General features: G+C 44.3%; 1 protein-coding gene across 1 annotated transcript in view; it reads right to left on the bottom strand.

Moving 5' to 3' along the window:
- DYNC2H1 (dynein cytoplasmic 2 heavy chain 1) overlaps window positions 1–16061 on the bottom strand; it is a 1078189-nt gene that overhangs the window by 306544 nt on the left and 755584 nt on the right. The window contains 1 exon segment of the mRNA XM_030202388.1: window positions 3962–4081. Coding sequence (XP_030058248.1) covers window positions 3962–4081 — 120 coding nt within the window.

Raw genomic sequence — 16061 nt, 5'->3', positions numbered from 1 at the left:
CAAAAAAGGCTCTATCGAGCCTGGAGGGGGTAGATTCCTAGTCTGCTGGGAGGCAGTCGCCGCAGGCCTTCCCCTCCTCTTCGGCATTTCAGAAATTTTTCAGGTAAGAGAGAGAGACGAGGAAAACACGTCCGTCCTATTCCGCGGCCATCTTGGAATCTCCACTCTGTTGCAAATCTTAGTATCATCCGCAAATAGGCAAACTTTACCTTGTAAGCCTTCGGCAATGTCACTCACAAATATATTGAACAGAATCGGCCCCATCCCTGAGGCACTCCACTACTCACCTTTCCCTCCTCCGAACGAACTCCATTTAACACCACCCTCTGTCATCTGTCCGTCAACCAGTTCCTAATCCAGTTCACCACTTCGGGACCTATCTTCAGCCCATCGAGTTTATCTAAGAGCCTCCTGTGGGGAACCGTGTCAAAAGCTTTGCTAAAATCTAAGTAGATTACGTCTATAGCATGTCGATGATTCAATTCTCCAGTTACCCAATCAAAGAATTCAATGAGATTCATTTGGCACGATTTCCCTCTGGTAAAACCATGTTGTCTCGGATCTTGCAACTTATTCGCTTCCAGGAAATTCACTATCCTTTCCTTCAGCATCGCTTCCATTACCCGAAGTGAGGCTTACCAGCCTGTAGTTTCCAGCTTCTTCCCTATAACCACTTTTGTGAAGAGGGACCACATCCACCGTTCTCCAGTCCCTCGGAACCTCTCCCGTCTCCAAGGATTTATTAAACAAATCTTTAAGAGGACCTCCTTGTAGTCACCTGGATTGTTGTTCACTCATTTCAACTGCCATGGAGGGCAGAGGCAGTATGATGGTGATGGTGCATGAATCTTGGCTGTGAGTGCACTGGGTTGGACAGGGCAGCATGCATTTAGCTCTACTTATGCTCCTATTGTGGGAATTGTTGGACACTGCTTACTACTCTGAAATCCTCATTATGGGCCCCTTTTAACAAGCTGCGGCAAAAGGGGGCCGGCACTGGCATGTGTTTTACATGCACACCGAGGCCCCCTTTTACCGCAGCTGGTAAAAGGGAAGGTCTCACTTTCCTGCAGAAAATGGCCCGGCAGCCAGTAAAGCACTTGCCGTGCGGCTAATTCTGGGGACAGCCTTTACCGCCACTCACTGAGGTAGCGGTAAGGGCTCCCACGCTAACCCAGCAGTAACCGGGCAGCACGTGGCACTGCCCAATTACTGCAGAGTACAAAAATACATTTTTGTAACGTCGGAAATGACAGCACAGTAGTGGTGGGAAGCACCGCCAGGCTGCTGCAGTAGCCTGGCAGTACTTCCATTATACTGAGTGGTAAGCCCGCATTGGGCTTACCGCTGCTTAGTAAACGGAGCCCTATATATCTTGTTAGCAGAGATATTGTTCATATGTTCTGACAGCAAACGGTAAAGAATATAAGGAAGGATTTGATTGCCCTCACATGCATTTACTAGTTACAGATCACTCCCCTTTTAACTAGTCTCACCTAAGGCTATGGAAAGTGTGTGTGTGTGAGTGGTTTACAACACAGTGAATCTGCAGGAAGGTGCTCACATACACCATAAATGGGAATATGTTTCCACTTTCCTATCCTGATTTGTTCACTGGGGAGATGGTGTCTACTTCTCAGATAAAGGGATGAAATTATTCTTAAGTATTTTACAGAAGACTTTAGCTAATTTAGAACAAAGGGAGTACAAAACTGGCTACAGCTTTGTCATGTGGGTGTTGGTTTTCCTACTCCCTTGACATTAATCCTCAATTAAAGGGATCCAACTCTACTCCAGGGTGCTCAAGCCTATGAAGAAAAAGGGGATGGCTTTAAAAGGGTTAGTACAGGGGCTTTCCCAGTGGCCAGTAGTAAAGAGTCTGAGATAGTCCGGGTGATTAAAGGTAAACGGATGTGAGATTTGCGAAGGAAAGCAGGCTCAAGAGGCTGCACAAGCAACTTTGAAAAAGTAAATAGTTGTAGCTACTGGCAAAACGTTTCTGGTAAATGTGCTTGATAAGCATCTGTTCAGGCACTATGAAGGCCTCTACTCCACAGAGTCAAAGGACAGGGAGTAGAGTCAGAAAAGGCTTGGCCTGAGCATCTATTGTTTCCATAGTAAGTCAACCAACAAAGCTTAATTCATAACATTCAAGTTGATGAGTGTGTTTGGTTTATTTCATCTTAACAGATATGGAAGAGGAAAGGCATGATGCTACGACTGCCCCCAGTTAATTTAAAAGGATAATTTATGCTTTTAAAATTATACATGCTGATACACTTAGACAGATATCTGCTAAAAATTGTGTGCAAAATTGGGCGTGTGTCCAATTTAACTGAATGAGCCATTTAGTGTCGATAATTGGATTCTTAACAAGCAATTATTGGAACTAACTGGATTTAAATAAAACTTGCAGACGTAAATTTAGGTGCGGGATCCATGTGGGTACAAAAAGGGGGAGGGCGTTCCCACAATTTATGCGTGTTGTTAAAAGGATAACTGGGATCCATGCCTAATTTAGGCACACGGAATTACATCAAGGTTTTGGTGGTGTAAATGGTTGAGCCTAAATGTAGTTGCAGTTCTTGGCGCTAAGCGCTATTCTATGAACAGTACCTAAGTTTAAGTGCCGTTTATAGAATAGGGCTAAGCGCTACTTTTTTCATGCCATTTATAGAATTTAGTCCTATATGTATTTTAGAAAAGGCTTTGCATTTGCCAAGCCTTTTCTAAAATTCTAGGTTTTTTTTTAATGCATGAACCAAATGTACACTTTCCTATCTAGATGTCGTACATATGGTTATCCATCTTACATGTAAGTAGCAGATTTTGGCATTTACTTCTGTGAGGAACTGACCTAGGAGTCATCCTCAAAAACCAGAACACTGGAAGTCGTTTTGAATGTTCAGTGATATGCAGAATTATCTCCTCAAGCTCTCCTCCAACCTAAGTCCAAATAAGAAGTTTTCTGAATTGTGTGACTTGAAGCATACATTCTGTATTCTGTATGTGCTTTTCTAAAATTGCAACTTACATGTAAATGCCAATTTACATATATGCAAACAGTGCATAACACTTCTAAAATCACCTTCATATGTCTAGACTAGATGGAAGGGGGAAAGGTACAGAAATTAGGAAGAAAATCCAGATTGGTGCAAATGACGGATCTGGACCATTACTTCAGTTGAAGTATGTTTTAACTGAGCTGGAATTCCATAGTAGCATAAGAAAGCTGCAAGTATGGGAAAAAAAAAAGATTTGAATAGAGGAACTAGTGCATACTAACCCCCTATTTACAAAACCACACTAGTGGCTGCCAGTGCACTAATGCTGACACAGCCCATTCACTTTGAATGGGCTGATTCGGCATTGCCGCACAGCTTTATTTATTTGTTACATTTGTATCCCACATTTTCCCATCTATTTGCAGGCTCAATGTGGCTTACATAGTACCGTAAAGGCATTCGCCAAGTCCGGTAGAGGAACAAATACAATGTGATGTTAGGGTCGAATAAGGTAGGTATGTTTCAAGCACATTAGGGGTCGAAGATAGGGAAGAGCTAGCTAGAAGGGGTGCTGGTATATCAAGGGTAAAATAATAAGCTGTTTGTCCAGTTAACAATTCACAGCCAACTGCTCAAAAAAAATCAGGGCTGGTTTTAACAATGAGGCAGCCTAGGGAGCTGCCTAGAGTGGCATCTTCTAAGCGGCAGCAAAGAGCTGCTACAGTCAAGGCAGAACCCTAGGTCATGCTTTGTAAACAGGGGAGTAAATCTGTACAAGTAGTACAATATTCTACACATTTTATTCATTCCTATAACATAAAAGTATGATTATTTTTACAGGAATTCCCAAGTATATTGTATATCATATATAGTATTCTTTTAAATATAAATAATATATGTTGAAGATGGGTTAGTCTAGCTTTACATTTGACATCATAATATTCCTGTCTTTTTACCTCTAAAAGAGATTCTTCAAGTTTAGCCAACTGAATCTTCTTGTCTTCTTCCTGCTGTAACAGCTTTGTCTTTTGTTCTTCAAGATCTGGTTTTTCATGTTGAATAGTTAATGCTAAAAGCTAAACAGAACAGGATTTTACATAACAAAATACATGATTTCATGTTATATATTCTGTTGGGCAAGAAACGCTATAGAAGTTCATAAAATGAAAATAGATGGATGAACAGATACTTTAAATTACAAAACTCCATTGTTATTAGGAAAGATAAGTACTTCCATACATTTCTTAATATGCGCAATTTGGAATATTAAGTCTGTATAACTGAAAGCTATTATTTACCTTGTTGTAATGAATTTAGTACTTGTGAAAGGTGACAGTTCTGGAATTCAAAGTCTTAAATTTAACCACAGAATAAGTACAGCACAGGCAGTAGCTGACCAAGATTTCTCAACTTACCCCAAACTGATCAGTCTCAACCTTTTCTGAAAGGACAGTCTGAGGGTGAGAGGATAATTCATCTGCTGTGTTCATTTAGTCATAACTGTCCCTGCTAAAACTGCCGTCAAGGGTGTCAACTTATTTATTTGGGTTCATTTTTCACCTTTTTGAAGGAATTCACTCAAGGAGGTGTACAGTAAGAATAAATCAAAACATAAGCAGCAGACAATTACAGCAGTAAAATTATTTGAATAACAATACAAAGTATGGCATTATATGCTACTCACAATGTCAACACAATCCTATATAATAAAACTCACCCTCAACGTTCTGAGGACACTGACGTCACTGTCAGGTCCTCTAGGCACTTCCTTCCGGTTCGAAGCCTTCGTGTGGTGAAGCCACCGAAAACACTGTGTTGAGGCCCTGCCCTCGCGTCAAACGTGATGACGTTGAGGGCGAAGCAATGACAGCAGATTGAAAGTGGCGTACAAGGTCAGCAACAATGGCGGACGAACGCCGACGGATTGAGTACGGGGGGGGGGGGGGGGGGGGGGGGGGTCCGGAAGGAAACCGTGCTAGCGCCCGTTTTATTGCCGCAAGAAACGGGCATGTTTTACTAGTATGTAATAAAAAATTTTAACAGACGGTGTAGGGTATAAGCAAAGAAGGAACATATAAATAGGTAAGAGAGTAAGAGGTGAAAGAGTAAGAGGAGTTAGAAAATAAGGGGACTAATTTAAAGAAAGTTGCATATGAAGTCAAAGAGGTGATTAAATATTACCTCAGCTATGGTAGGAGTGGATAAACATATTCTACAGCAGTATATGCACAGTCCGTATCACTCCTTGTGTGTGTTTGTGCGTTGTGAGGCTAACAGGTTAATTACGTCTTCCATTAAAGGCCTGGTTGAAATGCCAAGCTTTCACCTGCTTCCTGAAGTAGAGATAGTCTTGTCTTAAGTGAAGCATTTCAAAGAGTGCATTCCAGAGTGTGGGGGCTAATCCACAAAAGGCTCACTTGCGGGTATCACATAGTGTAATGTCTTTTGGAGAGGGTGTGGTTAGGGATACATAAGTAATGCCACACTGGGAAAAGACCAAAGGTCCATCGAGCCCAGCATCCTGTCCACAACAGTGGCCAATCCAGGCCAAGGACACCTGGCGAGCTTCCCAAACGTACAAACATTCTATACATGTTATTCCTGGAATTGTGGATTTTTCCCAAGCCCATTTAATAGTGGTTTATGGACTTGTCCTTTAGGAAACCGGCTAACCCCTTTTTAAACTCTGCTAAGCTAACTGCCTTCACCACGTTCTCTGGCAACGAATTCCAGAGTTTAATTATGCATTGGGTGAAGAAAACCTTTCTCCGATTTGTTTTAAATTTACTACACTGTAGTTTCATCGCATGCCCCCTAGTCCTAGTATTTTTGGAAAGCGTGAACAGACGCTTCACATCCACCTGTTCCACTCCACTCAATATTTTATATACCTCTATCATGTCTCCCCTCAGCCGTCTCTTCTCCAAGCTGAAAAGCCCTAGCCTCCTTAGTCTTTCTTCATAGGGAAGTCGTCCCATCCCCGCCATCATTTTAGTCGCCCTTCGCTGCACCTTTTCCAATTCTACTATATCTTTCTTGAGATGCGGCGACCAGAATTGAACACAGTACAATCCCAAGTACAAGGATAGTCCTTGATAGTATTATTTAATCATGATAGCTATAAGGGGCCTACTGACCTACCTGTGTATATTTAATTCCACAGTATTTGCTTTGATATTGCTCCTATATTTCTTTCTTTTCTTTTTTTTAATAGGCAAATTCTTGCATTCATTTTGGGATCAATTCACCTTCATTCAGAACCATGAAATGTTCTTCCATAAATTGAAATAAAGATATAAGCACATAAGTATTGCCATACTAGGACAGACCAAAGGTCCATCAAGCCCACCATCCTGCTTCCAACAGTGACCAATCCAAATCACAAGTATCTGACAAGATCCCAAAACAGCACAATACATTTTATGCCACTTATCCCAGAAATAAGCAGTGGATTTTAAGCCATCTAAACCTTTTTTAAACCCCGCTAAGCTAACTGCTTTTACCACATTCGCTGGCAATGAATTCCACATTGAGTGAAGAAATATTTTCTCCGATTCGTTTTAAATATACTACTTTGTAGTTTCATTGCGTGCCCCCTAGTCCCAGTATTTTTGGAAAGAGTAAACAAGCTATTCACGTCTACCCATTCCACTCTACTCATTATTTTATAGACCTCTACCATATCTCTTCTAAGCCAACTTTTCTCCAAGCTGAAGAACCCAAGCCGCTTTTACCTTTCCTGATAGGGAAGTCGTCCCGCCCTCTGTGTTATTTTTGTCGCCCTTGTACCTTTTCTAATTCCACTATATCTTTTTTGAGATAAGGTGAACAGTATTGAACACAATATTCAAGGTGCATTCGCACTGTGGAGCAATACAAAGGCATTATAGCGTCCTCATTTTTCATTTCCATTCCTTTCCTAATAATACCTAACATTCTACTTGCTTTCTTAACCGCCGCCGCACTTTGAGCAGAGGGTTTCAACGTATTATCAACTATGATGCCTAGATCCCTTTCCTGGTCGGTGACTCCTAATGTGGAATCGTGCATTACATAACTATAATTCAGGTTCTTCTTTCCCACAAGTATCACTTTGCACTTGGTCACATTAAATGCCATCTGCAATTTAGATGCCCAGTCTCCCAATATTGTAAGGTCCTCTTGTAATTTTTCACAATCTCCTTGGGATTTAACAACTTTGAACAACTTTGGGTCATCAGCAAATCTAATAACTTCACTAGTTACTCCCATCTCTAGATCATTTATAAATATGTTAAAAGCAGCGGTCCCAGCACAGACCCCTGGGAAACACCACTATCTACCCTTCTCCATTGAGAATACTTACCATTTAACTCGACTTCTGTTTTCTATCTTTTAACCAGTTTTTAATCCACAATAGAACACTATCTCCTATCCCATGACTCTCCGATTTCCTCTGGAGTCTTTCACGAGGTACTTTGTCAAATGCCATTTGAAAATCCAGATAAACAATATCGACCGGCTCACCTTCATCCACGTTTGCTCACCCTTTCAAAGAAATGTAGTAGATTGATCAGGCAAGATTTCCCTTCACTAAATCCATGTTGGCTTTGTCTCATTAATCCAAGCATTTGAACATGCTCTGTAATTTTGATCTTTATAATAGTCTGTACCATTTTGCGTGGCACCGATGTCAGGCTCTCTGGTCTAATTTCCAGGATCACCTCTGGAACCTTTTAAAAAAAAAATCGGAGTTACACTGGCCACCCACCAATCTTCTGGTACCATGCTTGATTTTAAAGATAAATTACATATTACTAACCAGTGCATTTTGTCTAGCAAAAAAGGTGCCGGCACTCAAATGCCAGGCCACCCTTCAGGGGTGGAGTGATCATTGAGGGACCCACCCTACAATAGCCAGGACCCCTGCAACCAGTCAAAGAATCTATGACAAGGCAGAATTTGTATATAGAACCTGAGCTCTTTCATTAAAATACGAGAACCATGGGTCAAGTTTAGCAGACAGTGGAAAAGGTGCCGGTACTCAGTACCCCCAAGTACCCCCTCAAAAAAAGCCATGTTACTAACAATAGTTATGCAAGTTTATTTTTCAATTCTATTAGTAATCTGGGATGAATACCAACCGGGCCAAGTGATTTGCTACTCTGCAATTTGTCAAGGAGCGCAATTACATCTTCCAGGTTTATAGAGATTTCATTCAGTTTCTCTGACTCGTCAGCTTCAAACACCATTTCTGGCACTGGTATCTCTCCCAAGTCTTCCTCGGTGAAGACCGAAGCAAAAAATTCATTTAATCTCTCCGCTATAGCTTTGTCTTCCCGGAGTGCTCCTTTTACTCCGCAGTCATCTAGTGGTCCAACTGGTTCTTTTGCTAGATTCTTGCTTTTAATATACCTAAGAAAGTTTTTACTATGTGTTTTTGCCCCCAACGTAATTTTTTTTTTCTAAGTCCCTCTTTGTTTTCCTTATCAGCGCTTTGCATTTGACTTGCAATTCCTTATGCTGTTTCTTATTACTTTCAGTCAGATCCTTCTTCCATTTTCTGAAGGATTTTCTTTTAGCTCTAATAGCTTCATTCACTTCACTTATTAACCATGCCGGCTGTCGCTTGGCCTTCCTTCCTCCTTTTTAAATACATGGAATATAACTGGCCTGGGCTTCCAGGGTGGTATTTTTGAACATCCATGCCCGATGTAAATATTTGACCTTCGCAGTTGCTCCACTAAGTTTGTTTTTCACCGTTCTTCCCATTTTATCATAGTCTCCTTTTTGAAAATTTCAATGCTAATGTATTGGATTTCCTGTGTGTACTTACTCCAGAGCCAATATCAAATCTGATCATATCATGATCACTGTTATCAAACGGCGCCAGCACCATTACATCCTGCAACAGATCATGTGTGCCACTAAGGACTAGGTCTAGAATTTTTCCTCTTGTTGGCTCTTGTACCAGCTGCTTCATAAAGCAGGCCTTGATTTTGTCAAGGAATTTTACCTCCCCAGCATGCCCTGTTGTTACATTTAACCAATCAATATTGGGGTAATTGAGATCACCCATTATATCATTGTGTTCCCAGTTTGTTAGCCTCCCTCATTTCTGATAACATTTCTACATCTGTCTGTTCATCCTGGCCAGGTGGAAGGTAGTACACTCCTATCACTATCCTTTTCCCATTTACACATGGAATTTCAATCCATAGGGATTCCAAGATGTGTTTTGTGTACTGCACAATTTTCAATCTATTTGATTCAAGGCCCTTCTTAACATACAATGCTACCCCTCCACCAATTCGATCAACCCTATCACTACGATATAATTTGTACCCTAGTATGACAGTGTACCACTGGTTATCCTTCTTCCACCAGGTCTCAGAGATGCCTATTATATCTAATTTTTCATTTAGTGCAATATATTCTAACTCTACAATCTTATTTTAGGTTTCTGGCATTCACATATACCTTCCAAACTATGTTTGCTGTTCTTATTTACATCTTGCTCAGCAGCTGACAGTGATAATTTGCAATATCTTGTCTGTTTTTTTATTTAAAGACACCCGATCCACTATGGTCTCTATTGCAACCTCGTTATTGGGATACCCTATCTTCCCTGTTTGATGATATCTTTGAAAGATATCTTTTCCCAAACCATGCGTTTTTGAACGACTATCGGCCTTCCCCCAGGTTCTAGTTTAAAAGCAGTTCTATCTCCTTTTTAAACACTGATGCCAGCAGCCTGGTCCCATCCTGGTTAAGGTGGAGCACATAATTCCAGAATAGACTCCCCATTCCCCAGAATGTTGGCCAGTTCCTTAAAAATCTAAAACCCTCATCCCTGCACCATCGCCTCATCCATGCATGCAGACTCCGGAACTCTGACTGTCTCTTGGGCCCTGCACGTGGAAAGAGGAACATTTTGGGAAATGCTACCCTACAGGTTCTGGATTTAAGCTTTCTACCTAAAAGCGAAGATACTTACCTGTAGCAGGTATTCTCAGAGGACAGCAGGCTGATTGTTTTCACGTGTGGGTCGACGTCCACAGCAGCCCAGGAATCGGCAAAGTTTGCAAGCAAAATAAAGAAAAAGTCTTTTCAGAGAGCTCGGTCGCGCGGGCAGCGCAAACCGCGCATGCGCGAACAGCTTCCCGCCCACAGTGTGAAAGTGCCTCCTTAGTTTAATCAAAAAGCATAAAGACAAATAAACAACAACTCCAAAGGGGAGGAGGGCGGGTTTGTGAGAACAATTAGCCTGCTGTCCTCGGAGAATACCTGCTACAGGTAAGTATCATCGCTTTCTCCGAGGACAAGCAGGCTGCTTGTCCTCACATGTGGGTTATCTCTAGCAACCAGGCTCACTCAAAACAATGAACATTGGTCAATTGGGCCTCGCAACGGCAAGGACATAACAAAGAGTGACCTGAAACCAAAATCAACTAACTGAGAGTGGAGCCTGGAGCAGAAAAAAAAATGGGTCTAGGGGGGTGGAGTTGGATTCTAAACCCCAAACAGATTCTGCAGCACTGCCTGCCCAATCCAACTGTTGCGTCGGGTATCCTGCTGAAGGCAGTAGTGAGATGTGAATGTGTGGACTGATAACCACGTTGCAGCCTTGCAAATCTCTTCAATGGAGGCTGACTAAGTGGGCCACTGACGCAGCCATGGCTCTAACATTATAAGCCGTGACATGACCCTGTAGAGTCAGCCCAGCTTGGGCATAAGTGAAGGAAATGCAATTTGCTAGCCAATTGGAGACTGTGTGTTTTCTGATGGCGACACCCCTCCTGTTAGGGTTGAAAGAAACAAACAACTGGGCGGACTGTTTGAAGAGCTTTGTCCGTTCCACGTAAAAGGCCAATGCGCTCTTCCAGTCCAAGGCATGTAAACTGCTTTCGCCAGGGCGTGGAAAAAATGTTGGCAAGACAATTGACTGGTTCAGATGGAACTCCGTCACCACCTTGAGCAGGAACTTAGGGTGCGTGCGGAGGACTACTCTGTTATGATGGAACTTGATATAAGGTGCATGCACTACTAAGGCCTGAAGCTCACTGACCCTACAAGCTGAAGTAACAGCCACCAAGAAAATGACCTTCCAGGTCAAGTACTTCAGATGGCAGGAATTCAGTGGCTCAAAAGGAGCTTTCATCAGCTGGGTGTGTACGATGTTGAGATCCCAAGACACTGGTGGAGGTTTGACAGGAGGCTTTGACAAAAGCAAACCTCTCATGAAGCGAACAACTAAAGGCTGTCCAGAGATAGGCTTACCCTCTACACGGTGGTGATAAGCACTAATCGCACTAAGGTGAACCCTTATGGAGTTGGTCTTGAGACCAGTCTCTGACAAGTGCAGAAGGTATTCAAGCAGGGTCTGTGTAGGATAAGAAAGAGGATCTAAGGCCTTGCTGTCACACCAGATGGCAAACCTTCTCCATTTAAAAGAGTAACACCTCTTTGCGGAAACTTTCCTGGAAGCTAGCAAGACTCCGGAGACACCCTCTGAAAGACCCAAGGAGGCAAGTTCTAAGCTCTCAGCATCCAGGCTGTGAGAGCTAGACTGGAGGTTGGGATGTAGTAGCGACCCCTCGTTCTGGGTGATGAGGGTTGGAAAACATTCCAATCTCCATGGTTCCTCGGAGGACAACTCCAGAAGAAGAGGGAACCAAATCTGACGCGGCCAGAAGGGAGCTATCAGAATCATAGTTCCGCAGTCTTGTTTGAGTTTCAGTAAAGTCTTCCCTATTAGAGGTATGGGAGGATACACATACAGAAGGCCTGCTCTCCAATGAGGGAGAAAGGCATCTGATGCTAGTCTATCGTGGGCATGAAGCCTGGAACAGAACTGAGGGACCTTGTGATTGATCTGAGTGGCAAATGATCCACCGAGGGTGTGTCCCAAGCTCGGAAGATCTTGTGGACTACACCCATGTTCAGTGACCACTCGTGAGGTTGCATTACCTTGCTCAGCCTGTTGGCCAGACTGTTGTTTATGCCTGCCAGATAAGTGGCTTGGAGAAACATGCCAAAACGGTGTGCCCAAAGCCACATCTGGACGGCTTCCTGACACAGAGGGCAAGATCCGGTGCCCCCCTGCTTGTTGGTATAATATATGGCAACCAGATTGTCTGTCTGAATCAATATGACTTGGTCGGACAGCCGGTCTCTGAAAGCCTTTAGAGCATTCCAGATCGCTCACAATTCCAGGAGATTGATCTGAAGACCTTTTTCCTGAAAGGACCAAGCATTTCTATAGCGCTACAAGGCATACGCAGCGCTGCACAAACATAGAAGAAAGACAGTCCCTGCTCAAAGAGCTTACAATCTAATAAGAAGGATGCAGGGTCGGTGGAACAGGCGGTGTCAGGATCCATGGAGACTCAGGAGCAGGTACCAGGCTGCCAAGAGACCGTCACATCGGTACCTTCTGTACTGAGGGGGAGCGGTCCTCTTGGTGCCGATGCTTCTCGGGTGCCGACTCTCTCAATGCTCCAATGGCTCCTGGTACCATGTGTTGAAGGAGAACAATGATGATGCTTCTTAGCCTTCGCTCGACGCCCGTCATCGAGACTCCTCGGTACCGATGAGGAGGACGTGGAATCCTCACGTCTCCTCGGGGCTGGGTCCAACGAAGGTCAGTCCCGGGGGGCCTGCATAACAAGAGGCCTCGAGACAGGTGGAGACCCACTCAATGCCTCACTGCTCCCAGTACGAGTTGGTCTCTCAGCAGCCATTACTTCTCTCCTTGACGTCGATTTCGCCGACCTCGGTACCAATGTCGATGTCGAAGGACCGGACTGAGCCCCAAAAAGCTTCTCTCGTTGGGCCTTTCGAGACGCTTGGGTCCATTTTATTCATATGAAGACACAGACTACAAGCAGCTGGGCTATGGTCGGGCCCAAGGCACTGGATACACCAAGCGTGGGTATCTGTACCTGAGATAGTCCGATTGCACAGAGTACAACGTTTGAAGCCGCTAGTTGTCTTCGATGACATGGAAGAAAACATGGCTTCGGCGAAATCAAACGACGCGATTGTGCCAAGAAAGAAAAAGCACAAAAAAGGGAAAAGGCCGTCCGCATCGAAAAGGAAAGGAAACTTTAAAAATGGACAAAAAGAAACTATAGGAAAACTACTTTTTTTTTTTTTAATCTTTAAGAAAAAAGAAAATAAAAGCAAAAATCAGTCACAAAGAGTAGTTCTCTTCCTGGGCCTGACAGAGCGCAGCGAAAACACTGCTGCACCTAACTGCGGAGAAAAAATAACTAAGGAGGCACGCTCGTGCTGCGGGTGGGAAGCCGTTCGTTCTGCCCGCGCGACGGAGCTCTCTGAAAAGACAGAATAGTACAGATCGTCGAACTTGCACAGTCAATGCCAACTGAAAGCCATGTCTTTTTCACAAACACAGATACACCCTAATCCACTATAGAATAAGTAATCATAAACTTTCTATTTAGACAAAAATTAAACTGAAACCCCCAAGATGCTAGATTCTGCATACAATGCAACACCACAAAAACAGAAAATGTAAATTTGAAAAAAGTAACAAATACCAATCACCACTTTACAAATTAACAAATAGAAATAAAACAAATAAAACAAATATAGAAAATAAAATAATACCATTTAGCTTTCAGAGGCCAAAACCTCCTTCCTCATGTCAATACAGTATAGTGCTGTTACAGTATCCAATCCTGACCTGAGGAATGGGGTTTTGGTCTCTAAAAATTAGTCAAAATATATTAAAATTAGTCCACCGTGCCCCGCTCGCACCCCACTGGCATTAGTGTGCATGCCCGTCGGGAGTGGAGGAGTGGCCTAGTGGTTAGGGTGGTGGACTTTGGTCCTGGGGAACTGAGTTTGATTCCCACTTCAGGCACAGGCAGCTCCTTGTGACTCTGGGCAAGTCACTTAACCCTCCATTGCCCCAGGTACAAATAAGTACCTGTATACAATATGTAAGCCGCATTGAGCCTGCCATGAGTGGGAAAGCGCAGGGTACAAATGTAACAAAAAATAAAATACATGTTCTATTTATAAACATTTATTAACACATCTACAATACTACTTTATCCTAAAGTAAAAAAATAAAAATATATATTTTATTTACAGTTTGTTATCTCTGGTTTCTGCTTGCCTTCTTTTCACTGTCTTCCTTCCATCCAGCATCTGTCTTCGCTCTCTCTCTGTCGTCCCCTCCCATCCAGTGTCTGCTCTCTCTCTCTCCCTTCCATCCACATCTGCCCTATCTCTGCCCCTTCCATCCACCATCTGCCCTCTATCTCTGCCCCTTCCATCCACCATCTGCCCGTCTGCCCTCTCTCTCTCCCCCTTCCATCCACTGTCTGCCCCCTCTCTCCCCCCCTTCCATCCACTGTCTGCCGTTTCTCTCTGCCCTTTCAATTTACCATTTGTCCTCCCTCTCCCATCCATCCAGGGTCTGCCCTCCCTCTCGTTCCCTCTTCCAACCAGAATCTGTCCCCTCTCTCTCTCTCCCCCTCTTTTCGGCCCCACGTTCCAGTCCCATTACCCCACCTGCCCCTAGTTCCAGCCCTAGCTCACATCTCCCACCTGCCCCCCTTTTTCAGTCCCTAGTTTCAGCCCCACTATCCCATCAGTCCCCAGTTTGAGCCCCAGCCCTTATCTCCCACCAGTGCCAAGCTTAAGCCCCAACCACTTCTCCCTGTCCCCTTTTCAGCCACCAGTCCCCACAGTTTTAGCCCCTGCCTCTTTTTAGCCCCCAGTTCCACTCCCCTTCATTCACATGCCTTGCATTAGGGACCCCTTTTCAGCCCCAGACCCATTCTCCCACCTGTCCCAGGCATGGCCTCATTCTCCCTCCTGCCCCCTTCTCAGACCCCAGTTCCAGGCCCCTTGTCCCATCTGAGCCCCCCCTCCCGACCCAGTCCCCTTCTCCCATCTGATCCCCCTCCCGACCCACTTCCCTTCTCCTATCTGATCCCCCTCCTGACCCACTTCCCTTATCCCATCTGAGCCCTCCCCTTCTCCCATCTGAGCCCCCCTCCCCTCTCCTCCCCATTCCCCACCTGCCTACCAGCTCCGTGGACAGACGACCCTCTTCTCCTGCCACCCGGCACCTGACCCAGCCTTTTAAAAAAATCTGTGAAGCGGCGGCACAGCGCCTCGCGTCTGTCTGCTCTGCGTGTAACTTCCTATTTCCGTGAGGGCGGGACACAGTGAGGGAAGGCCGGCCGACGAGGCGATTTGCTTCCTTTACACGCAGAGCAGACAGATGCGAGGTGCTGCGCCGCCGCTTCACAGATTTTTTTAAAAGGCTGGGTCAGGTGCCGGGTGGCAGGAGAAGAGGGTTGTCTGTCCACGGAGCTGGTAGGAAGGTGGGGACTGGGGCGCCGGTGGAGCACCCCCCCCCCCCCACCTGCTGACATCTGGGGCGGACCGCCCCCACCGCCCCACCCTTTGTATGCCACTGAGCATGAACATCCATTTTAAAAACTGAAATGTCCAAATTTTGAAAAGGGAAAAAACAGGGACATGGACCTCTGTACAGCAGCATTCTTAGAAAATGACCACACAGACTTCCATGTAGAGCAGAGGGTCAGCCTAGTGGTTAGTGTAATGGACTGTTAACCAAGGGACCAAGGTTGAAATCCCACTTTGTTTTTGTAATTGTGAACCCTCCAGGAACAGAAAAATACCTACTGTACCTGAATGTACACCACTTCAATAGCCTTCAGACTTGCAAGTTTCTAATATATTTAGGTACAGTAGATATCTGTCTGTTTCTGCAGGGCTCACAATTAAAAAAATATATATATTTCACATGGAATTTGAACCTGGGTCCCTTGGTTCCCAGTCCACTGCACTAACCACTAGGCTACTCCTTAGACTACTACTACTACTCAGACCTGCTTTGTGCTCAGTTAAGAATACCCATAATACCTGAAGCTGTCATAGACTATGGTATACCCTTTTGGTTTCACTTTCAGGGAAGAGGGAGTGGGACAGCAACCACTAGGCTACTCCTTAGACTACTACTACTACTCAGACCTGCTTTGTGCTCAGTTAAGAATACCCATAATACCTGAA

This window comes from Microcaecilia unicolor, chromosome 4 (genome assembly GCF_901765095.1).
Source record: "Microcaecilia unicolor chromosome 4, aMicUni1.1, whole genome shotgun sequence".
NCBI lineage: Eukaryota > Metazoa > Chordata > Amphibia > Gymnophiona > Siphonopidae > Microcaecilia > Microcaecilia unicolor.
Note: the sequence above shows the minus strand (reverse complement) of the source record. Positions and strands in the feature narration are given on the sequence as shown.